The following is a 25,248-nucleotide window of genomic DNA, read 5'->3' on the forward strand; positions in this document are numbered from 1 at the left end:
ATACCTTGAAAAAGATGTGTATTCTGATGTTTCTGAGTCAGGTGTTTGTCGTACTCATTCTGGAATGCTTTAACAGTAATCCTACAGACTGGGTGGCTTAAACAACAAATTTATTCCTCACAATATTGCAGGCTGGAAAGTCCAAGATGAGATGCCAGCCAGTTTGGTTTCTGGCTTGCAGATGGACATCTTCATAAGGTGGGACAGAGGGACTATTGGAGAGGAAGGGAGCTCTAGCCCATCAGAGGGCTCCATCCTCATAACCTAATTCAGCAGTAGAGTGCTTGCCTAGCATGTGTAAGGCCCTGGGTTTGATTCCCAGTACTGCAAAAATCAAAAAAGCTAAACCAAAACAAAGCAAAACAAAACTACGGTCCATATAATATCCTATAATCCTTTATCATTGTGTCTTCTGTAACTATATTTCTTTTCTATTTGCTTATTAATTTATGAGAGAGAAAATGTTAAAATTTCTAGCTAGTTTCTGATAATAATTGTGAATTCACCTACTTCTTTTCAGTCTATTGATTTTTTCATGTTCTCTTGATGAAATGATGCTTTTAGAATTATGAATTTTTTCTTTATCTCTGCATTGTTCTGAAGTCTACTTTTTTCTGATGTTAATATAGCTATTGCAGATTTCATTTGATCAGTATCTACATATTATATATAATTTAATTTAGAGAAAGTCTTGTTGAGTTTCTTAGGGCCTTGCTAAGTTGCAATATATATATATATTTCCATCCATTTTATTTTAACATATTTGTAACTTTATATGCAAAAACCTTCTTATAGATGACATCATATTGGTTTTGGATATGTTTCTTTGTTTTAAAATCTTAGCCTTGGTTGGTTATATAGCTCAGTTGATAGAGTGCTTGCCTCATATGCACAAGGCCCTGGGTTCAATCCCCAGCACCACAAAAACAAACAAACAAAAAACTTAGCCTCCAGAATCTCTGCCTTTTAGCTGGAGTGATTAAGCCATTTACATTTAATGTAGTTCTAGCTATGGGTAGGTTTAAATCTACCATCTTTCTCTCTCTTCCTATTTTTTTTTTTCATGGTCTGGGGATTGAACCCAGGGGTGCTTAGGCACTGAGCTATATCCCTAGGCCTTTTTATTTTTTATTTTAAGACATGGTCTCTCTATATTACGTAGTTTTTCTTTGAACTTGTGATCCTCCTACCTCAGTTTCCTAAGTAGCTGGGATTATAGGCATGTGCCACCATGCCTAGTTATGAATTGAGGGTTTTTTTTATTGTTTATCCTAGTTTCTGTTAATAAATTTGTAGTAATTCTTTGTTTTCTGTGTATAATCTATCTGCCTTTCTCCCCCACCCCTTATTGGAACAAATTTCAAATTTATAGAAAGTTGTAAAAAGATAGTATAAGGAATACCCATATGTGCTAATGCCATTGTGATCTAATACTGTCTTTTATAGCATTTCTCCCATCTAGTATAAGATCCAGAGTCAGGTCAGCCAATGCATGTAGTGTTTTTGTATGTGTTTCTGCAGTGCTAGGGTTAAACCCAGGTTCTCATACAGGATAGGTAAGTTCTCTACCACTGAGATACACTCCTAGCCTGTGTGTAGTTTTGAATCTCTTTAATCTGTGTGTGTGTGTGTGTGTAAAACTGGGGATTGAATCCAGAGATACTCTACCACTTAGTTACATCCCAATCCCCTTTTTATTTTAAGATAGAACCTTGATAAGTTGCTGAGACTGGCCTAGAACTTGGGGTCTTCCTGCTTCAGCCTCCCCAGTCACTGGGATTACAGATGTGTACCACTGTGCCTGGCATCTTATTATCTTCTTATACTAGGAACATTTTCATAGTCTTGGTGAATTTTATGCAATTAACAGTTTCAAAGAATACAGTCCCCTTCAACTTTTTTCCCCTAAATTTTGTGTTTATTTTATGCTTTCTCATGTTTAGCTTAAATTTATTTGTTCTTAGTAGAGTTCTATATAGATGGCATTGTGTCCTCAGGCTATCATATTTTAGGGACATAGAATGATAACCATCTGTCTGATTTCATAGGTGATGTTACACTGAGCGAAGATGTTGCCCAGTTTCTTCTAAGTATAATAACTATGTTTTACTTCTGTCTTTGCAACTAACAAGCAGTCAGTAGGGAGATGCTCAAGGCCATGCAGATATCTTTATCTTGATCAACATCTCCTCTTGGGTTTAGCATCCAAAGATGATTCTTGCCTCATCCATCTTCATTGTAAAATGATTATTGTCTTACTCTAGAGTTCTACTCCATATTTAGTACTCAGCTTTCTGTACTATTCGGTAAGGAGGTGACCTTCCTTTCCCCTTATTTATTTATATTTTTACAGTGCTGGGGATTGAACCCAGGACCTTCAACATGCCAGGCTTGCACCATTGAGCCATATTCCCCAGGCCCTTCTCTGCTCATCCTCTTCCGCTCCCCCCCACTTTTTGGTACTGGGTATTGTACATAGGGGAGCCCTACCACTAAGCTATACCCCCCGTACTTTTTGTTAGTTTATTTAGAGATGGGGTGTTGCTGAGTTGTGGAACTGGTTCAAACATGGCAGTCCTCCTGTCTCAGTCTCCCAAATTGCTGGGATTACAGGTGTCCACCACCACACCTGGCTTCCCTTACTTTAAAATTTTTATATTTATTATTGGTGTTATTTAACGGGTTTTTCTTTTTTTCAAATACTTATAATTTATTGCTTTTTAAAATTATTTTGGTGCTTAAATTATCTCAGATTTGTCTCTCAAATCTTTCCTGAATTTGCATCTTCCCTGGGTCTTTTTGTGCCTACTTTTGCTCAAATTCCTGTGTTATGTGGATGCTTGTATTATTACTTATTTTATTTTATTTATATATTTTTGGTACTGGGGATTGAACTTTAGGGGGCTTAACCACTGAGCCACATCCCCAGCTCCTTCATTTTGAGACAGGGTCTCTCCAAGTTGTTTAGGGCCTCGCTAAGTTGCTGAGGCTGACTTTGAACTTGCAATTCTCCTGCCTCAGCCTCCCTAGCTGCTGGGATTATAGGCGTGTGCCACCACGCCTAGCATGTAGCTGCTTTTAAATGTCTTGATTTCATTGAGTCTTTCCCCTGCTTCTTGGAACCTCTGTTCTATTGCATTCCTCTGCTCATGATCTTTTTCCCTCAGGTGCCCACCGGTTTGCAGCTCTCTTACCTTGCCATCATTCCCATTGCTCTGCCCTGGAGTCCCATTAGCCCTCCGAGTCTGCTGAAATAGAAACCAGTCCTCAGGCATACCCTAAATGATTCAAAATGTTGGGCAGTTTCTACTCTTTTGCTTTTATCCTGAGGGTGGAAGTGAGGCAGCTTCTCATTAGTGGAACAAGGTGGGGTGAGGGTGAGTGGAAATGTCCCAGAATTCCCTACCATTTTCAGGTGCGACTTTTTCTTAGACAGGTGTGTGTTTGGTTGTGGCAGCATCTTAACTAGTCTCTAGTCTCACAAAGCTAATTTGGTGTGTGTGCCATTTTTTTGGGTGTTTCTGCGGAGGAATGAGGGCCTGGAGCTTTCGAATCTGCTGTCTCACTGATGCCATTTCAGGTTTGGGTAATTTTCAGCTATTATTTCCTCAGATATCCTTTTCTCTCTTTTTGAGAAGGTGAATTTATTCTCCTTTATAGCTCATATCAAATATGTCAAATACTTGTGGGAATCTCTGGGGTGAAAGGTTCTTATGTTGAAATGCCAGTTTATTGTTTACATTTATACCCTACCCTTTGAGTTTTCCATTACTGCATATAAATTACCACAATTATCTCAGCCTTAAAATAATACCCATTTATCATCTCTTAGTTCTGTATTCTATAGTTCTGTTCAAAAGACTCAATGGGTTGGACTGAGGTCTCTGCTTAGGGTCTCACAAAGCTGAATTCAAGGTTGGGCAGCTTAGTGTATTACCTGGAAGTTTTGGAGAATTACTTTTAGGTTCATTCAGGGTTTTGGCAGAATTTAGGTCCTTGTAGCTGTAGATTTAAAAAAATTTTTTTTGGGGGGGTATTGGAGATTGAACCCAGGGGTACTTTACCACTGAGCCACATCCCCAACACTTTTTAAAAAAAATATTTATTTTTTAGGTGTGGGTGGACACAATACCTTTATTTTATTTTTTTATATGGTGCTGAGGATTAAACCCAGTGCTTCATGCATGCTAGGTGAGCACTTTTTCTCTGAGCCACAACCTCAGTCCCCTCCCAACACTTTTTATATTTCATTTTGAGTCAAAGTCTTGCTAAGTTGTTTAGATCCTTGCTAAGTTATTGAGGCTGGCCTTGAACTTGCAATCTTCCTGCCTCAGCCTCCCAAGTTGCTGGGATTATGGGGTATGCCACCTCATCTACCTTTGTGCCTATGGATCTGAAGACCCTGTTTCCTTGACACATGGCCATCCTGGCTTCTATTAGGACCTTACTTGTGTGTGTCTCAAGTCTTTGCCACCAACCAAAGACTCGGCTTTTTAAAGAGTTGATGTATCTATAGATCAGACTCATGGGGATAATCGTCCTCCTTTAAGGTCAGGTGAACCATATAACCTAATCATAGGATTGATGTCACATTCACAGATTCCACCCAGAATTAGAGGGAGTAAATTATCACAGCAGAGTTTTGGGGGGTCATTCTGAGAATTCTGCCTAGCGCAGCTGTAAGTGTTCATTGTGTAATATTGTTGTGAAGGTCACATTTTTGTTATAGTAGACAGCTTTTCTACTCAGGTCTCATCCTATCTTTCTGTCACCCTTCCTTGAACTTCTCCTTTTCTTCCTTTCAAGTAGCTGGCCTCTTTTCTGTCTTTGTAACATGCTTGTCCTTGACCTTACCCTTGACACCCCAGGAAACTGAATTTACCTTTTCTAAAATCATTTCCTAAAATTACCTTCCTTTGTGCTCATCAGTTATATAAGAAATGTTACTTGACTACAGACATTATCACTGTGATCCCTGTGCTTCGCTTCCTGAAGCCCGAGTATTTAATGTGGGATTTAGCTGCTCACAGACATTGGTAAAGTGTTTTTCATCTTTGTGATCTGCAGATAAACGGCATCTTATTTTTTCATGCTTTCCACTGTCACATTAAGATTCAAAGATGTCTCACTGTCTGCAGGTTCAAGAAGTATATTATAGCCCTGTATCTCTCTCAATCATCCTATAGCTAGTAATGCTGCTATAATTCCACTTTATCTCACAGCAGGGTCCAGCAGAGAGCGCATCAGTAATGAAAAACAGTAATTCAAAACTGTGTGTGGTGGAGCATTCCGAAGGCTTATAGATCTGTCTGAAGCAACAGGGGACTTCTCAGGCTGCTAGAGAACCAGAATAGGTTATAGCTCCAAAGACTATATAATTCTGCTCACATTGTAGTGTGAAGGCTAACACTGGCAGAAATGGCTAATAGGTCTGGGTTCCACCTCAACTCCTCCAGATGGGATTATTTTTTCCTGGTTAGGACTGTTCACTGAAGAAGAAAATTCTATATAAATACTTAATGTATAATTTGAGAGTCTTCATACACAAAGGGAATTGCAGGATTTGTAGGTATCTTATGAACTAATTTAGAATGAAGATGATATAATTGTCTTTGGTTGTAAGAAAACTTGAGACTTCTGAGTTCTGATGTTGGGTAGAAAATTAAGAAAAGGACCCAGAAGTGGTAGCTAATGCCTGTAATCCCAGCAACTTTGGAGGCTGAAGCAGGAGGATCACGAGTTCAAAGCCAGCCTCAGCAATGGCAAGGTGCTGAACAATTCAGTGAGACCCTGTTTCTAAATAAAATAAAAAATAGGGGGGCTGGGATTGTGGCTCAGCGGTAGAGCGCTCGCCTAGCACGGGCGGGTTCGATCCTCAGCACCAAATAAAAATAAAGGCATTGTGTTGTGTCCATCTACACCTAAAAATATATACATATATATTAAAAAATAGATGAAAAAAAATAGGGTTGGGAATTTAGCTCAGTGGTTGAGTGCCCCTGAGTTCAATCCCCAAATCCCCAGTACCCCCCCAAAAAAAAAGAAAGAAAGGAAAAGAAAAGGAGATGTTTATAAGATTTATGTATTTGCCATTTGGATGAGATCGTAGTTATGAGCAAGTTTTTGTTTTTTAATTCATTTGTATACTTTATTAAATGCATGCCATTTGCTAGGTAGACAATTTAATGCTTGCATATTATTTAGTACATACATATTATGTACAAACAGTGGACTCTGCCTTTAAGATTCCCATAGTTTTAGTTGGGGAAATAGACTTTCCAAGAATAGTTTACAGTATTGTGAGGTGAGTACTATTGGAGGTGAGTGCATTGGCATCCAGAGGAGAGTCTGTGTAGCGTTGGAACAGGCTTGCTAAGGGAGGTGACACCTGCTTGGGGTCTTGAAGGAAAGGTAGGAGTTTGTGCCAGGTCAGCAGAGGGTAGTGATGAGCATTTTGGCGCTTATGAGGTGTTGAGGGAGGGTGAGGAGTTTGTTAAGAGTGAAAAGTGGATAGCTAGGGAGGAGGTGGGAGTTAAGAGTGGAAAGGTAGATGGCCTTCAGGTTGTGAAGGTCTTATAGAGATGGTGAGGAACTTGTAAAGATTTTAAGCAGGGACTAATATGGCAAATTTAGCATTGTAGAAAAATAATTGTGAGGTCAGTGTGGAGGATGTGTTAAGGGTAAAGGAGCGGATACCAGAGGCTGGTACCAGTTAGGAGCCTATTGAAAGAAAGCAGGGTATGCCGTATATTCAGGAGGGGATATATCCCATAGTTATTTTAGAGGCTTTCTCTACAGTAGGGAAGTTAGTAGTACTTATAGTGTTAGCAGGAAGAGTGAATTAGTTAATAAGTTTAAGATGTTTAGAGCACAACACATAGTTAGTGCCGAATAAGCGTTAGGTGGTATTATACTCATTATAATATTTGTTATACTACAAAGAACTTGTAATAATCCCATGGATTATAGCAGGGAGATGAGGGAAAACATGGCATCAAGTAGCAGCTGAGGCACCAGGGGTGTCTCTCACCTAGCATCCATAGGGCCCTGGGTTTGATCCCTAGTCCTGGGTTGGGTGGGGGGAGGCACCCGAGAATCTACCTTGAATTAGGTTGTTGATTGTATCTATCACAAAATTTACAGTGATCAGTGTCTGTATTTGGGAATAAATGTAGGTTGGTAGGTACATTGTTAACTATGGCTTTCAAACAGTTTGTTGAGGCTTGAAAAAGTAGGCTTAAATCTTTATTGTGCTTAAGGAAGGTAAATGGGTACATCCTAGTGAAAAGAGGTGCTCTTTACACCTCTGTGATGGGTGAAGATTTGGAAAATGCATGAGGAAGTTCTTTTTTCTGGTCATTACAAAAGATGATACTTGAATATTTGTTCTTTGTTGTTAAAAAACTCTCTGCTTTCTTGTAACTATGTTTGAATGATAGAATTTTTAAGCCAGAAGAATCAAAACTCTTCTGAAGCTTTATACAAATTAACAAAGTATTTCATTAGTAACACATAGTGACTCTCAAATCAAAGTCATCTTTCCTTCTCATTCTTAAAGAATAATGCAAATGACTCAGCAGAGCCCAGTTGAGCTCCCAGAGTTGCTTAAAAAGAGAGAGAAGATAGTACTTGTTTAGTGTTGCATAGTAATTTAAAAAGCAAGAAGAGGAGTAAACCTGTATTTATTCCATACTGCTGTGTGCCGGAGACTTCACGTATTTTTCATTTAATTCTCAGAACAAAGCTGATATGGAAATAGAATCTACTTTATAGAGGATGAAATTGAGTTTCAGAGTAGCTCAGTAACTCACCTCAGGTCACACTGCTGATAGGTGGCAGAATTGGAACTTGAATATAGACTTGTTTGGTTGCAAAACCAAATGCTCTATTCACCACTCTTATTATTTAAGTAACTCACTTGCTTTATTTAAGTAACTTTCAGATGTGAATGAGGTTTATATCCCTTTCCCAGAGTGGTTTTATGGAATTTGGCATTGAAATAATAAGGAAAAGAAAATATAATGAGCAATAGAAAATACAGTGAGCAAAACCATGAAGATTCTCCATGGTTTATTTCCTCTTTTTCCTCTTCTTCCTCTCATCCACCCTCTTTTCTTCCTCTTCTTTATTTCTTTTTCCTCCTCCTCCTCTTTTCTTCAGATTGAACCTGGGGTGCTCTACCACTGAGCTACACCCCTAGCCCTTTTCATTTTTTATTTTGACACAGGGTCTTGCTAAGTTGCTGAGGGTCCCACTAAGTTTCTGAGGCTAGTCTGGAACTTGATACCTTCTTGCCTTAGCTTCCTGAGTTGCTGGAATTACAGGTGTATACTGTCTGATTCCTTTTTTTCCTTGCTTAGAATATCAGGAACTGGATTGGTGAATCCTTCAAAATTCCTATTTTGTTAGCAAGACTTACTTATGGATTTTTGTAGGATGATTTTTAAAAATTTATTGGACCTTTGACTTAGAAGTTCAATAGGCTATCTCCCTTATTTTATGGAGGAGGAAACTGAGTCCTAGAAAAGTGAAATGACTTGCCTAATTATGGCTACTTTGTAACAAGAGTTGGAATTAAAACCTAAGACTATATTTCAGGTCAAGGCACAAACCTTTGTTATACTGGGGATTCCTAAAAGATGATGTATGTGTATATAACTTGAAGATTATTATTTCTTTTTTGTTTTTGGCAATTCTCATGTACCATCAAAAGCAAAGTGCTATAAATTATTTACAGTATGGGTGCTACACATTTGGATCAGATTCTTAGAAGTTCTTTTCTTAACAATCATGTTAATGGAGCATGACCTTATGGTCCAAGTCTGAAGAAAGACTTCCCTTCTGCTTGCTGACAGCCCTGGCAGATGCACCTACACTATGTTCCTGTCTGTGTGAAAAGGGTGGTTGAACTTTAAGGAAGCAGAGCGAATGCTCCATGGTGGGCTGATCCATACTACTATTTATTGACTTTCCCCTTAGGCTTGACATTTTTAGAACTACATTGCCTGCAGTTCTGCCTCAGTGGGTCCCAGAGTGCTGGATTGAATGAAAAATCAGTGAAGGGCCTGTGTGATGATGTGATGATTGCTAGTGGTAAATCATAAGCTGCAGTTTGATTATACCTGGGACTGCTGAGTCAAGACATGACCTTGAGCTCTGAACTCTGTCTGACTTAGGCCTGCATGCAAGTTTTCTGTGGAGGTAGTTTTCAGACGCAAAAGCTTTCTTTCTTTCTCTTCCCCACCCTTAGATAAGACCTCATATAGCAAATAAAGAAACTGAGGCTTGGAGATGTTATGACTTAGCCATAAAGAAGCATATTTATTTTCATCTTGACAAAACTGCCCTAGGAAATTCCTGTTACTTCATTCTTGACTTCTTTCTACTGGATACAAGGTCAATACCATTAGAATTTTCAGGCGCCAGCCTGGGTGGCCAACCTAATGGAGCAAAATAGTTCCAGCTTCAAATAATGGTGAACTTGGAGCAGGGCCCAGTGTAATTAAGCCCCTGGAGTAAAGAATTGATATTGGTCTTTATTTCACTGAACAGGCTTGTGGCAGGAATATGATATATTCTGAGCAAAGAAACAGTGGCTCTAGAGATTCAAACTTGAAAACAAATTGTCTTTTCTCTTACATTTGCACTTAGAGGTTTATTTGTGTTTTTAAAATAACACACATCAGAAGACTATACCAGATAAGCTGGGTGGGGTCTCAACTACTTGGGAGTCTAAGGCAGGTTTTCACACATTTGAGGCCACCTTCAGCAACTTAGTAGGACTGTATCAAAATAAAAAAGGGTGGAGATGTAGCTCAGTGGAAGAGTGCTTGCCTAGATGTGTGGAGCCCCGGATTCAATACCTAGCACCACAAGAAAAAGAAGAAAAGACTATGCAGAAACAAATGGATGCATTTATAACTAGCAGGCAGGCTGGGAGAAGTAACCTGACTGTTACTCCATACTTCCTCATCTTGCCTGTCTTCTTGCCTTGAAGGATATTCATGTCCTGACTTTTCCGACATCACACACATCCTTAGTTTTGTTTTATCACTCAAATGTATATCTGAAAAAATGCCTTGTAAAACTTTGTTTTTGATTGAACCCTCGGTGGTCTACTGTTGAGCTACATCTGCAGCTCTTTTAAAAAAATATTTTAATTTTGATACAGGGTCTCACTAAATTGCCCAGGTAGCCTTGAACTTGTGATCCTCCTGCAACAGCCTCCCAATGCCTGTGATTACAGGGCTCGGTTTAGAAAATGATTTGTGCATTTGTATGAAAGTTGGGTGAGAAGAGCATATGGCTTTGGAGGGCCATCGCTTTCTTTCTTTCTGAACTACTCTAGAGTGAGTTACATATGTCATGGCCCTTTATCCCTAAATACTTCAATATATACTTCTCAAGAATAGGAATCTTTTAATTTAGTAACTGTAAAGTTCTCAATAAACTTAACACTGATAGTTTTACCGTTCACATTCTAATTTTGTCAATTGATCCAGTCATGTCCTTTGTAGCATCCCCCCTCCACTACAGGATCCAGTCTAGGATTATGTTTTGTGTTTACTCATCATTAGTTTCCTTGAATCTGAAACATTTATTTTGTCTTTCTATTTTTGGGTTTTTCTGATATTTCCTCATGAGTAGACTTAGGTTGGGAATGTCTGCGTGAGTACTGCGTAAGTGAAGAAATCTCCTTCTCCTGGTATATGACGCACTTTATTGGTGATGATAATTTTGACCCCATCTAGTGAAAGGATTGACTAATTTCATCATGTATAGTTACCACTAATTTTCCTTTCAGCACATAAGCAATTTGTGGGGAGACATTTTAAGACTAGGCAAATATTTTACTCAATAAAATTTCCCCTTAGGTTTAGCACTCTGTAATGATTCCTGCCTTTTTTGCTATATGTCTGCAAAGTTACGATTTTCCAACTCCAATATTTTTTCGTTTTCTTTTCCTGTTCTGTTCTTCTTTCTTTCTCTCTTTTTTCCTCTTGAAGCACTGGAGATTGAACCCAGAAGCACTGTAACTACTGAGATACATTACCAGCCTTTTTAATGTTTTGAGACAGGGTCTCACTAAGTTGTCAAGGCTGATCTCAAACTTGAGATCCTCCTGCCTCAGGCTCTAGAATAGTTGGGATTATTATAGGTAAGTGCTCCCATACCCAGCCAGTGTTTTTTCTGTTTATCACTTGGCATTCAGTATTCTGCCTTAATAATAACCCTCTCTTCTTATCTGTTATCTATCTTATCGGTTAATGATGCAGAATTACATATTTCTACTTTCAAATAGCTTATGAAATTATTGCATTTGCTAATTATCGTAGTGCTCACACTGTTCCTTATTTAACCAGTGGGGGCCGCTTAAAGCTGGTTCCTTTGTTGGCAACATGCTTTTGTTGTTTTTTTTCCTGGCATTTTCATACTTTTCTGGTGTAACAAGGTGTTCTAGGCTTATCTTTCCCTGCTGCAGCCCTGGAGTCATCCACTTCTCCATGAACCCCAGGTTCCTTTTAGTAGGAAGTGGTACCGGAGACCAGAATATGAATATACTGAGGCTGTCTTTTAGTTCTTTCAGTGGATAGATCTAGGAAATATATGTATGTATATGTACAAAAAATGTACATATTTTTATGTGCATACACACACTTACATGTGCATGTATTTATGCGTGTATACTTTAGAAATCAGGAGTTTACAAAGTTGGCCCCAATCTTAGTTCATTCCCACAGGGTCTTTCTTGCTCTCCTCCATTCTATATTTGTATGTCCCTCCCTCCACAGTAAGCATCCTGGCTTCCAACATCATCAACATCTTTATTCATTTACTCAGTCCCATGATGCATATAAAATAGTTTTTATTTGGTTTTCCTATACTTCCCTAAGAAATAAACCTACAAAAAAATCTCAGGAAAAAAAATTCAGGGCTTGTTTGTAGTTTTTACCAATATCTGCTGAAAACTGAGAAATGAAGAATATTGTATTCACTATTTTTTTTTTTCTCCCTGTACTGGGGATTGAACTCAGGGTCTTAAACATGCTAGGTAAGTGCTCTACCACTGAGCTATATCTCTAGCCTTTTAAAATTTTATTTCAAGTTAGGTCTCACTAAGTGGTCCAGATTGGCCTTTAAGTTGTGATCCTTCTAACTTAGCCTCCTGAGTAGCTGGGATTATAGGCATATGACACTGTGCCTGACTTCATTTCTTTTTTTAATCAGTGAAATTTCACATCTTTTCATGTTTAAATCATTGATTTTTTAAAAACAGTTCTTATATGTTAGGGATATTAGCCCTTTATCTTTTTTGGGGAGGGTGGGTACTGGGGATTGAACTCAGGGGCATTCGACCACTGAGCCATATCTGCAGCTCTAGCCCTTTGAGATAATTTTTTTACTTTATGATTTTTTTTTCCTGTGTAACAAAGTTTTCCTTCCTTCCTTTCTTTCTCTTTTTTTGTGATAACGGATTGAACCCAGGGCTCATCCTTGCTAGATTGTATTATCTACATGCTCAGCCCTTTTTGAATTTTTAAAAATTTTGAGATGGGATTTCACTAAGTTGTTGAGACTGACTTTAAACTCGTGATTCTCCTGCCCTCAGCTTCCCAAGTAAGTGGGATTATAGGTATGTACCACCATATCCTGCTTAGTCAAATTTACCAGTCTTTTATTGCAACTGGAATTAAAATGTTAGTTTGAAAGCTTTTTTCTACCTTCAGATAAAGGAAGAATTTGTGTTTTTTTCTGATACTTGTGTTTTTCAGTTTTTTACATTTCAGTCTTTGATTTGGAGTTTATTCTTGTGTAAAATGCAAAGATGGATATAATTGTGTTATTTTTCCAAATGGCTGTCTAATTGCCTGAACATAATTATTTGTAGGGATGTAGCTCAATGGTAGAGTGCTTGCCTGGCATGCCTGAGCCCTGGCTTCTATCCTTAGTGCCTCAAAAAACAAAACACATTTGTCCCATTGATTTGATGTGCCATCTTCATCAGATTTTCAGTGTAATCATAGTATTTTTAACTTTATAGGTTGAAAAACCTTTGGAAAGTCATTAGATCAAATAAGATACAACCACATATAAAGTATTCAGTAAGGAGAACTTCCTGAGTTATAGGTGATAATTTGCTTCAGGGTTGTTAGGATGCTTTTAGAAAAGAAATGGCACAGACACATATTTATATATAATAGCTTTATTGAGGTGTATTTTAACATATCATAAAATTTACCCATTTTAAGTATAAAACTTAGTGATTTTTAGTAAATTTACAGAGTTGTGCAGTCATCACCACAATCCAGTTTTAGAAGATTTCTATCACCCCAGAAAGATCCCTTGTGCCTTTTTGCAGTCCCACACTCACCCTAGGCAACAGTTTATCTACTTTTCATTTCTGTGGGTTTACCTTCTCTGGACATTTCAAATAAATGGAATTATATAATAATTTATTTTTTTAAATCCGGCTTTTACTTAACATATTATTTTAATGTTATCTATATAGTTGCATGTAGTTGATTACATTTTTTGGATGAATAGGATTCTATCTTTTGCTTATATTACATTTTATTATTAATTATTATCATTAATATGGTTATGTTACATTTTATTATTTATTTGCCATCTGGATATTTGGATTATTTCTACTCTAGGGCTATCATAAATAATACTGTTTATGAAATTCCTTGCAAGCCTTTATGTATCCTTTGTTTTTATTTCATTGGGGAGAATCTACAAGTGAAATGCCTGGGTTGCACTGTAAACTTATGTTCAACTTTTTGAGTAATTGGTGAACAATTTTCCAAAGTGTCTAATTTTACATTTACATGTTACATAACTTAGAAACTGCTTAGTTTCTCTAAATCCTTATTGTTTTCATTAACTTTTTCATTGCTGGGACCAAAATACTTGACAAGAACAATTTAGAGGAGAAAAACTTGATTTTTCGCTCAGGGTTTCACAGGTTCAGTCCATGGTCAGCCAACTCCATAGCTCTGGGCCCAAGACAGAATATCATGGTGGAAGGGTGTGGTGGAGGAAAGCAGCTCAGGAAGTAGAGAGAGAGCTTCACTCATCAGGGATAAAATATAAACCCAAGAGTCATGATCCCAGTGACCCCCCTCCTTCTGCCACATCCTTCCTGCTCAGTAGCCACCCAGTTAATCTATATCAGTGGATTAATCCACTGATTAGGTTATACTCTCATAGTCCAACCATTTTATCCCTGAATATTCCTGTATCTGTCTCACACGTGAGCTTTTGGGGCACCTCATATCTAATCATAACACTTTTCCACACTGGCTGTTGTTGTATCTTTTTGATTGTATTTTATAGTCATTCTAGTGAGTGTGAAGTGATATCTCACTTTGGTTTTGAGTTACATTTCCTTATTGACTAATGATGTCAAGCACCTTTTTATGTTCATTAGTAATTCATATATCTATTTTCTTTGGTGAAATTTCTATTTATGTTTTTTCCTCACTTAAAATTTGGATTGTGTGTCTTTTTATTACTTAATTATTTTTTTCTCTTTTTGTACTGGAAATTGAACTGTTGTGTGTTTTTTAATTTTTAAAAAAATTTTTGAAATTTAATAATTTTTTGAAACAGAGTCTCACTAAGTTGCTTAGGGCCTCAATAAGTTGCTGAAGCTGGCTTTGAACTTGGAATCCTTCTACCTCAGCCTCCTGAGTCATTAGGCTCACAGGTGTGTGCCACTGTCCATCTTATTATCAAATTATTAAGAATTTTTAGCCAGGCACAGTTGATTGCACCTATAATCCCAGATACTCAGCAGGTTGAAGTGGGCGGATTACTTGAGCCCTGGAGTTGAGACTAGCCTGGCCATCATAGGGAGATCCTGTATAAAAGTTAAAAAAAAAAAGTTTATATTTATTATGATTTGTAAATACTTTTTTCCCCAATGTTTTTCTCTGTGACTTAACTTTTCATTTTCTCAGTGATGCCTTTTGAAGCACAGGTTTTTATTTTTTTTATGGTACTGGGAATTGTACCCAGGGCCACTCTACTGCTGAGCTACATCCCCATTCCTTTTTAATCTTTTAATTTTGAGACAGGGTCTCACTGATTTGCTGAGGCTGGCCTCCAAGTTGTGATCATCCTGTCTTGGCCTCACGAATCTCTGGGATTGTAGGTGTGTACCACCATGCCCAGGAAAGCACAGGTTTTTCTTTTCATCAAGTTCAATTTATTTGTTTTTTTCTTTAATGGGTCATGGTTTTGGTGTCATATTTTAGAAAAGAAAGATTAAAACTACTTTTCTCCTTATAAAATTTGATTTCTTTTATACCCAGAACTAATTTAGTGATTAGACCCATTCATCATGTGAGTGTTGCTGAAATACGTGAAGACTTGCTTCTCAGACTTACTTGCCTCTCATTGGTGGTTCTGTTTTCCAACCTCCTTTGGGCAACTGGCAGGCTTTGGGGCCTGACCACCTGGGTTTGACTTTTTTATTTCATCCCTTCTCAGCATAGCGACCTTGGGAAAGTGGCTTACTTTGTCACTGCCTCAGTTTCCTGGTTGATAATAGTACTCAGAGTACATCTATAAAGTGTATAGAAGATGCCTGGAGCAGAGTAAGGACCCAACAAATTAGCCATTATTAGGAGAGCAATTCTCAGTGCTCTTTGGGATGGGTTTGTGCATATTAGAATCATTTGTGGGAGCTTTGCATGCCTTTTCTAGAGTGACATGTTGTGCCTGGGGTTAGAGCAGCTGAGTGATAAGCCTTGCACTTAGCCTTCCTTGACACTTTTAAAGCTGATTGTTTTTTAAAATCACTTTCATTAAAATGAAGCAATTTGGGTTGATGTGTGGAATCACAAAACTCTTCATCAGATTTAAAAATAGCTCAAGCTCTATTAACACATAGAAAATGAATAATCTATTAAGTACTGTTGCCAAGGCAAAAATTAGGCAGTAAATTTAGGCAAGCCAAGAACAGGATGCACACTGTCTGTGTGTTTGATAAATACATCTCTCTCTGCCTTTGGGGTGTTTTTTTTTTTTTTTTTTAAACGAGGCCAGAGATCTGATTAGGGAACTTGCAATTCAAAGAATTCCTGCTTTGCTCACATTAGAGGATAGTCTCAGCTTTTTTCTGGTTTTCATTTACAGAAGGAGATAATGATATTTGAGACTTACCTGCTTTTTAAAAAAATATTTTTTTAGTTGTATCTCTGCTATTTATTTATTTATTTTCATGTGGTGCTGAGGATTGAAACCAGTGCCTCACGCATGCAAGGCAAGTGCTCAACCAGTGAGTGACAGCCCCAGCCTGAGACTTACCTACTTTTAAAAGGGATTCGTGATCTGATATGTTCACTAGTGTAAAAATATATATAAAAGCCAAACATAGTGACACATCATAGTCCCAGCTACTCAGGAGGCTGGGAAAGGAGGATCACTTGAGTGCACAAGTTCAACATCAGCCTGGGCAACATAGTGAAACCACATCTCAAAAAAGGGAAAGAAAGAAAAACATGTAAAGAACTCTTAAAACTTGACAATAAAAAGACAATTTAAAAATAGACAAAGGAGGGGCTGAGGTTGTGGCTCAATGGTAGAGCACTTGCATAGCATGTGCGAGGCCCTGGGTTCGATCCTCAGCACCACATAAAAATAAATAAATAAAATAAAGATATTAAAAAATAGACAAAGGAATTAAATAGATATTTCTTCAAAGAAGGTATACAAATGTCAATTGGACACATTGAAAAATGTTCAACAGGGGGCTGGAGATGTGGCTCAAGCGGTAGCGTGCTCGCCTGGCATGTGTATAGCCCGGGTTCGATCCTCAGCACCACATACAAACAAAGATGTTGTGTCTGCCAAAAACTAAAAAATAAATATTAAAATTCTCTCTCTCTCTCTTTAAAAAAAAAAAAAAAGAAATATGTTCAACAGCATTGGTCAACACATGATATAAGTCAAAACTGTGACAGTATCACTTCACAGTAGAATGGCTGTAATTTTTTTTTTTTAAGGAAGTTAATAAGTGTTGGTGGACGTGGAAAACCTTATATATATATACATTGTTACTAGGAGCATTGCGACAACTGTGGAACATGGTTTGGTGGTCCTTAAAAAGCTAGACATAGGGTCGAGGGTATAGGTCAGTGGTAGAACATATGCTTAGCATGCTCACGGGCCTGGGTTCAATTGCCAGCACCAAAACAGAAGAGGAAAAGAAGAAATTTAAATAGAGAATTACCATGTGACCTAGCAGTTCCACTCCTGGGTGTGAGCCTGAAGAACTTGAAAATATTTGTCAATGCAGATAGTTGTACACACGTGTTCATAGCAGCACTATTTATAATAGCCAAAAGGTGCAATATCCCAAATGCCCATTTGGGATGAATTTACAAACAAATAGTGGTATATGTGTAACACTAGCATATTATTCAACCCTGGAAAGAAATGAAATACTTTCACATAGTTACAATGTGGATCTACCTGGAAAACATCATGCTAAATAAAAGAAGCTAGTCACAAAGATCACATATTGTATGATTCCCACCCCCCACCCCTGGCTTTTTTTGCTATATTCAGAATAGGCAAATCCAGAGAGACAGAAAGCAAATTAATGGTTACTAGGGATGGGGAATGGAGAGGGATTATTTACTTAGTGGATACAGAATGTTTTGATGGGTGATGAAAAGCTTTTTATTTATTTGAAACTAAAGAAGAACTGGCGGTAACATTGTGAATTTTTTGAACACTACTCAATTATACACTTTAAAGTGGTTAATTGGGTGTTAAACAAATTGTACCTCAGTAAAAAAAAACAAAAGATACATGAGGTGTACTTGTCTTTTCTGCTTCCTAGAGGCAAAGTTATTAAAGGACAGGGAATGACAATGCCAGGAAAAGATGACCATGTTTGATGTGCCAATTCCATTATCTAAATATTTCTCCAAATTCATTTTTCACTCATCTTTTTGCCTGGTAGAATTTACTCTTTCTTTGTTTGTTTGTTTGTGGTGTAAGGCATCAAACCTAGGGTCTCAATCTACCACTGAGCTATGTCCTGAGCCCTCAGAATTTATTTTCAGTACAAAGTATTATACCTGAAAATACTGTAATATCTACTAAAAAATGAAATAGTCCTTTTTTTTTTTAATAAAAAGTATGTTACTCTTTGAGGGCACCCATTAAAAAGGTCCACTTGCCCTGATACTAATAAAGCTGGTAAGGACCAAAAGATATTCTTAAACCTACATTTAGATGGTGTTTTGTTTTTCCTGGGCCAAGCCAGTTTATCAGGCTAGTGTTTCCTTATTTATTTGTTTAGGGTGCTGGGAACTGAACTGAGGGCCTTGCACACACACTAAGTAACAATCTACCATGGAGCAACATGTCTAATCCCTGAGCACTTTTTTCTCTCCAGTACTGGGGATTGGACTTGGGTGCTTTACCACTGGGTTACACCCCACCCTAGCCATTCCTATTTTTTCTTTTAGGGTGGGGTCTTGCTAAGTTTCTGAGGCTGGCCTGGCAATTATGATCCATCTGCCTTAACCCTCCAAGTAGCTGTGATTACAGGTGTGTACCACCACATCTGGCTCTTAAGTACTTTTTTATTGAGGTAAAATTCACATAACATTGAATTAACCATTTTAAAGTAAACAGTTCAGTGGCGTTTAGTACATTTATGTTGTGTAACTATTAGCTCTGTATTGTTCCATAACATTTTTATCACCTCAAAAGGAAATCCCATATCTGTTAAGCATTTGCTCCCTAATCACCTGGTCTCTAGAAACCACCCATTTGTGTCCTGTCTCTGTGTATACCTCACGTAGATATTTCATATAAATGGAGTAATACAACATGTGTTCTCTTATGCCTGGCTTCTTTCATTTAACATCACGTTTTCAAGGTTTATTCATATTGTAACATGTATCAGTACTTCACTCCTATTTGTAGCTGAATAATAATCTATTATAAACAATTTGTTTATCCATTAATTTGCTGATGTACGTTTGGACTGTTTCCCACTTTTAGCCACGTGAATAGAGCTTCTGGGAACATGCTTGTACGTGTGTTTGAGTTTCTTTTTCATTTCTTTTTGGGCACATTCCTAGGAGTAGAATTGCTGGGTCATGTGGTAACTCTGTGAACTTTTTGAGTAACTGCCCAAGTGTTTTTCACAGTGGCTGAATCATTTTCCCTTTCTCGCATTGTATTTGGGTTTCAATTTCTGCACATCCTTGCCAGCAGTTGTTTTTTTCCCCATTATTTTGAGTATAGCCAGCCTAGTTGATATGAATGGGTACCTCATTGTGGTTTTGATTTGCGTTTTCCTAAATGACTAGTGATGTTGAACATCTTCATGTGCTTTTTAGCCATTTGTAATAGGTATTTATTTATCTATATTACTTTCTTGAGAGTATCTGTTGATGCACAGTTTTTTTCTTAAAATATTTATTTTTTTAGTTGGGCACAATACCTTTATTTTATTTATTTTTATGTGATGCTGAGGATCAAAACTAGGGAGGCGAGTGCTCTACTACTGAGCCACAACCCCAATCCTGATGCACATTTTTAATTTTGATGAAGTCAAATTTATCTCTTTTGTTGTATACACTTTTGGTGTCATAGCTAAGAATCCATTGCCAAATTCAATGTTATAAAAATTTAGTTTTATTTTTTTCCTAAGAGAAACTTTAGCTTTAGCTTTACTAATTTTAGGTCATTGATCCATTTTGAATTAATTTTTCTGTATAGTAAGGGTCTACTTTCACTCTTTTCCATGTGGATATTCACTTGCCCAAGCATCATTTGTTAAAGAGACTGTTCTTTCCCCATCGAATGGTCTTGCCACCTTACTGAAAATGAGTCGGTCATATTTGTATGGGTTTATTTCTGAGGTCTCAGTTCTGTTCTAGCCATTTATTTTTAAATTTTTTCTTTGAGGTATTGGGGATTGAACCTAGTGGTGCTCTACCACTGAGCCACATCCCTACCCCTTTTATTAATTTTTTTCTAAAATTTTTTTTAATGTGGACACAATATCTTTATTTTATTTATTTTTATGTGGTGCTGAGGATTGAACCCGGTGCCTCACATGTGTGAGGCAAGCACTGTGTTGCTGAGCTATAACCCCAGTCCTCCTAGCCCTTTTATTTTGAGACTGTCTTGCTCTGTTGCTGGGGCTGGCCTTGAATGTACCTCAGCCTCCTGAGTAACTGGGATTCCAGGTGTGTGCCACTACATCTGGCACCATTTACTTTTGTATAAGCTGAATTTCTTGTTTTTATCCCTATGATTATAGGATCGTGGGGTTGATAGCTCCATTTTCCAGAATCCCAAGAAACTTCACCTAACTATTGGGATGTTGGTGCTTTTGAGTGAGCAAGAGATCCAGCAGACATGTGAGATGCTACAGCGCTGTAAGGAGGAGTTTATTAAGTGAGTGATCTGCAAAAGTGGGGAAGGGTGGTAAACCTGGGTTGGCTTCTTTTTGGTATCACAGACTTGTTTTTGGACTAGATGACATAGGAACAAGGTTTGTCAGCTCTCCCATTTGTGGCACTTAACATTGGACTACCTCCACAATGAGACATTACTACAAAGTTAATGGCTTGAAAGCACACAAATTTATTATCTGTGTGTCAGAAAACCTTTCTGAGTTTCACTGGGTTGAAGTGATGGTGTTGGCAGGGTTGTAGTTCTTTCTGGAGACTGTAGGTAATAATCTATTTCTTTGCCTTTAAAGGTCAGCTTCCAGAGGCTGCCCACCATCCTTGGCTAGTGGTCCCTTTTTTTCATCTTCAACTTCAGTAGCATTGCATCTCTCTGACCCTTCTGTTGTCAGATCTCTCTCTGTGGCCACAGCAGGTTGTTGGCTTTAAGAACTCGTGTAATTTGATGAAACCCACCTAGGTAATCCAGGCTGATCACCCATATCAAGCTCCATAGCCTGAATCACATCTGTAAGATATTTATGGTAGTATATTTACAAATTACAGAGAATAGATGTGGGCATCTGTGGAGGGCTGTTATTTATTCTGTCTACCACATTAGCTCAAACAGTACAGTAGCATTCTCTAGAAAAGTCTTTACTGTACTTCAGAACACTTTCTTTTCTTCCTTTTTTTCCCCGCTTGATACCAGGGATTGAATCCAGGGGTGCTGTGTCACTAAGCTGCATCCCCAGTCTTGTATTTTTTGTTTAGAGATAGAATCTTGGTAAGTTGCTGAGGCTGACTTGAAACTTGCTGTCCTCCTGCCTCAGCTTCCCTAGAATTATAAGTGTGTGGAACCATGCCTGGCTTCTTTTTATTATTTTTTGAGACAGTGTCTTATTTTGTTACCTAAAATGGCCTCAAAATCCCAAACCTCAAACCTCCTTTCTGAGCCTCCCGAGTAGCTGAAATTGCAGGCATGCACCACTGTGCCTGGCTCCTCAGTAGGCCCCCCCAATTTTCTTTTTTTAAAATATTTTTATTTTTTAGTTTTAGTTATACGATGACAGTAGAATGTATTTTGGCAGAATATACATTCATAATTAGGTTCTTTTTGATTTCCACTCTTTTGGTCCTATATGACGTGGAATTATCCTAGTTGTATATACAAATACAAGACTAGGACAGATATGTCCAGTTAATTCTACTTTCCTGTTCCTCTCCCCACTCCCTTTGGCTAGTCCAGTGGATTTCTGTTATTCCCGACTCTTACATCTCTTGTTTTGTTTTGTGTTAGCATCCACAAATCAGAGAGAACATTCACCCTTTGGTGTTTGGGGATTGGCTTATTTCACTTAGCATGACATTTTCCAGTTCTGTCCATTTACCAGCAAATGCTGTAATTTCATTCTTTTTTATGGCTGAGTAATATTCCATTGTGTATATATATATACCACATTTTTTTTTAAATCTATTCATTTGTTGAAGGACACCTAGGTTATTCCCATAGCTTCGCTATTGTGAGTTGAGCTGCTATAAACATGGATATGGCTGTATCACTGTAGTATGCTGTTTTAAGTCCTTTGGGTATAGACTGAAGAGTGGGATAACTGGGTCAAATGGTGGTTCTATTACAAGTTTTCTGAGGAATCTCCATACTGCTTTCTAGAGTGGTTACACCAATTTGCTGTCCCACCAACAATGTATGAGAGTACCTTTCTCCCCGTATCCTCTCCACACATTTTCTTCTTTTTCTATTTTTTTGGGGGTGGGGGGTACTGGGGATTGAACCCAGGGGTGCTTAACCACTAAACCACATCTCCAGCTTTTTTTATTTTTCGTTTTGAGACAAGGTCTCACTAAGTTGCTTAGGGCCTCGCTAAGTTACTGAGGCTGACTTTGAACTTGAGATTCTTCTCTCCTCAGCCTCTCCACTCACTGGGATTACAGGCATGTGCCACCATGCCTGGCTTTCTTCCTTTTTTAAAAGATGGAATCTGGTTATGTTGCCCAGGCTGGCCACAAATTCCTGGGCTAAAGTGATCCTTTTGCTTCAGCCTTTGAAGTACATCAGACTACAGGTGTGCACCACTGCATCTGGTCATTTTTCGTTTTTTGAATTCCAAGTAATTTTATTTGAGTCAGTAAGGATATAAAATTGTTCAAGCAATTTGCTTTGATTCATGCAAAATTCTAGAGACAAAATTGTTCTTTTTCATACATGTGTAAAAATTTAATTTACACATATATCTGATGTCACAGCTTTTTTTCAGAGAACATTCTCTTCCCCTCTCACTTCACTCCTTTTATTTAAGATGGGGGAAGAAGAGAAATTTGAAAGCTGACTTACTCAAGTAGATTTTAAAAATTTCATGATTATGTGCAGGTCTCGCACTTTTCTTTCTTTTTTTTTTTTTTTAATTGGTGGTCTCACACTTTTCTAACATGACGGTTTAAGTCTTGTTCTTCACTCATGATAGACATGTCTGTTTTTTTCACAATTTTGCCTAAAATTCAAAATAATTTGATGTTCATCATTAGGTGTTTGTAGTTGTACTTGTACAAAATAAAACTTTATGCTGTGTTTTGCAAAGCAGGACAGTTTTACCTGGTTGAAGTTCTAATACTTTAAAATATTCCCAGTTCAATTTTTGCTAAACTGAATTGAAAGCAGTTAGTTGTATTTTCTTGTCTGGCATTGGGATAATCCTGCTAAGAAAAATATTAAAAGTAGATAAAATATTTTTTAGAGAGGAATTTGCTCTTCTTACCTTATGAAAATCAGGTCACAGGTTTTAATCACTGAAGGTTTATCCTAAGCTAGGTGAAGCTTTAGCTGAGTTTCTCCCTTTTGTATTTCTTAGCGCCTTTTGTGACTAAATGCCAAATCTGAGCCTTTAAGCATGTCAAAGTTGGTGTGCATGAGAATAAAGAGCAATCTTAATAGTTCCTAAGAATTTCTGACATGACAGGATAAAAACAGTAATTGTAGTTTTTCAAATTCAGCAAAGCTTTTGAAATAGGACAAAGTTACCCTGCCAAAAATCTGCGGTGCCTGCAAAATTTGTTTGAAGATGCACTTTTCAAAAAGCTGGAAAGCTTTGAAACCAGAAAGTAAAATAAAGCAGCCGTCTCTAACACTCTTTTTCTACCTTCCCCCTGCCAAATGTACTTGTTTAAAAAGTGTATAGTACAAAATTATTCTGAGAAAGAAGATGAGAATTAGAATTGGTTGTGGGAATGTTTAGAAGTCTTGTTTCCCTAAATGGAAGAGATATCTCCTTGAAGATAAAAATATTTGCATTTCTCAAATTACTGGAGATGTTGAACATTTTTTCTTATATTTTTGACCATTTATATTTCTTCTTTGAAGTACCTGTTCAGTTCCTTTGCCCATTTATTGATCGGGTTATTTTATTTTTATTTTTTTGCATTATATTTTTTTTGAGTTCTTCATATTTCCTGGAGATGATGCTTTATCTGAGGTACAGGTGGCAAAGATTTTTACCCAGTCTGTAGGCTCTTTCTTCATGCTCTTGATTGTTTACTGTGAAGAAGCTTTTTAGTTTGATGCCACCCCAGTTATTGATTATCAATTTCACTTCTTGCACTTTAGGAGTCTTATTAAAGAAGTCAGTTCCTGAGCCAGCGTGCTGGAGTACTGTGCCTACCTTTTCTTCTGGTATGTGCAGGGTCTCTGGTCTAATACCTAGGTCCTTGATCCACTTTGAGCTGAGTTTTGTGCAGGGTTGAGATAGGCGTTAAATTTCATTCTACTACATATGGATTTCCAGTCTTGCCAGCATCATTTGTTGAAGAGGCTATCTTTTCTCCAATGTACATTATTAGTGCCTTTGTTTAGTATGAGGTAACTGTATTTTTGTGGGTTTGTCTCTGTGTCTTCTGTTCCATCCAGTGGTCTTCTTGCCTGTTTTGGTGCCAATACCATGCTGGTTTTGTTACTATAGCACTATTATATAATTTTAGGTATTTGTTTTCACTAAGGATTGTTTGGCTATTCTGGGCCTCTTGTTTTTAGCAATTAGAGAAATGAAAATTAAAACTACACTGAGATTTCATTTGACTCCAGTCAGAATGACAATTATCAAGAATACAAACAGCAATAAATGTTGGTGAGGATGTGGGGAAAAAGGTACACTTATACATGGGACTGCAAATTCATGCAGCCATTCTGGAAAGCAGTATGGAGATTCCTCAAAAAATTAGAAATGGAACCACCATTTGCATTTCTCAAATTACTGGAGATGTTCAACATTTTTTCATAATTTTTTGGCCATTTATATTTCTTCTGTGAAGCACCTGTTCAGTTCCTTTGCTCACTTATTGATTGGGTTATTTGATTTTTTTGGTGTTATATTTTTTGAATTCTTCATATTTCCTGGTATACATCCAAAGGAGTTAAAAAAAATCAACATACTACAGTGACATAGCCACATCAATGTTTATAGCAGCTCAATTCACAATAGCTAAGCTATGGAACCAACCTAAGTGCCCTTCAACAGATGAAGGGATAAAGAAAATGTGATATGTAAACATAGTGGAGTATTACTCAGCCATAAAGAAGAATAACTTTATGGCATTTGCCAGCAATGATCTGGAGACTATCATGCTAAATGAAGTAAGCCAGTCCCAAAAAACCAAAGGTTGAATGTTTTCTCAAATAGGTGAAAGCTAACCCACAGTAAGGGGGGACTGTGAGGGAAAGAATAGAAATGCAGTAGATTAGACAGTGGGGAATGGGGGGGGGAAGGGAAGGGGATAAGCAAAGGAAAGCCATTGGAATGAATCTGAC

At 37.6% G+C, this 25,248-nt stretch overlaps 1 protein-coding gene across 3 annotated transcripts in view; it reads left to right on the forward strand.

Moving 5' to 3' along the window:
• Window positions 1–25,248, forward strand: part of Ascc1 (activating signal cointegrator 1 complex subunit 1) — a 95,559-nt gene that overhangs the window by 16,761 nt on the left and 53,550 nt on the right. For all 3 annotated transcript variants that reach the window (XM_027931217.3, XM_027931216.2, XM_071611182.1), the window contains exon 6: window positions 20,303–20,439. In XM_027931217.3, coding sequence (XP_027787018.1) covers window positions 20,303–20,439 — 137 coding nt within the window. The remainder of the gene's footprint in view (window positions 1–20,302; window positions 20,440–25,248) is intronic.

Source organism: Marmota flaviventris, chromosome 4, assembly GCF_047511675.1.
Source record: "Marmota flaviventris isolate mMarFla1 chromosome 4, mMarFla1.hap1, whole genome shotgun sequence".
NCBI classification, from domain to species: Eukaryota; Metazoa; Chordata; class Mammalia; order Rodentia; family Sciuridae; genus Marmota; species Marmota flaviventris.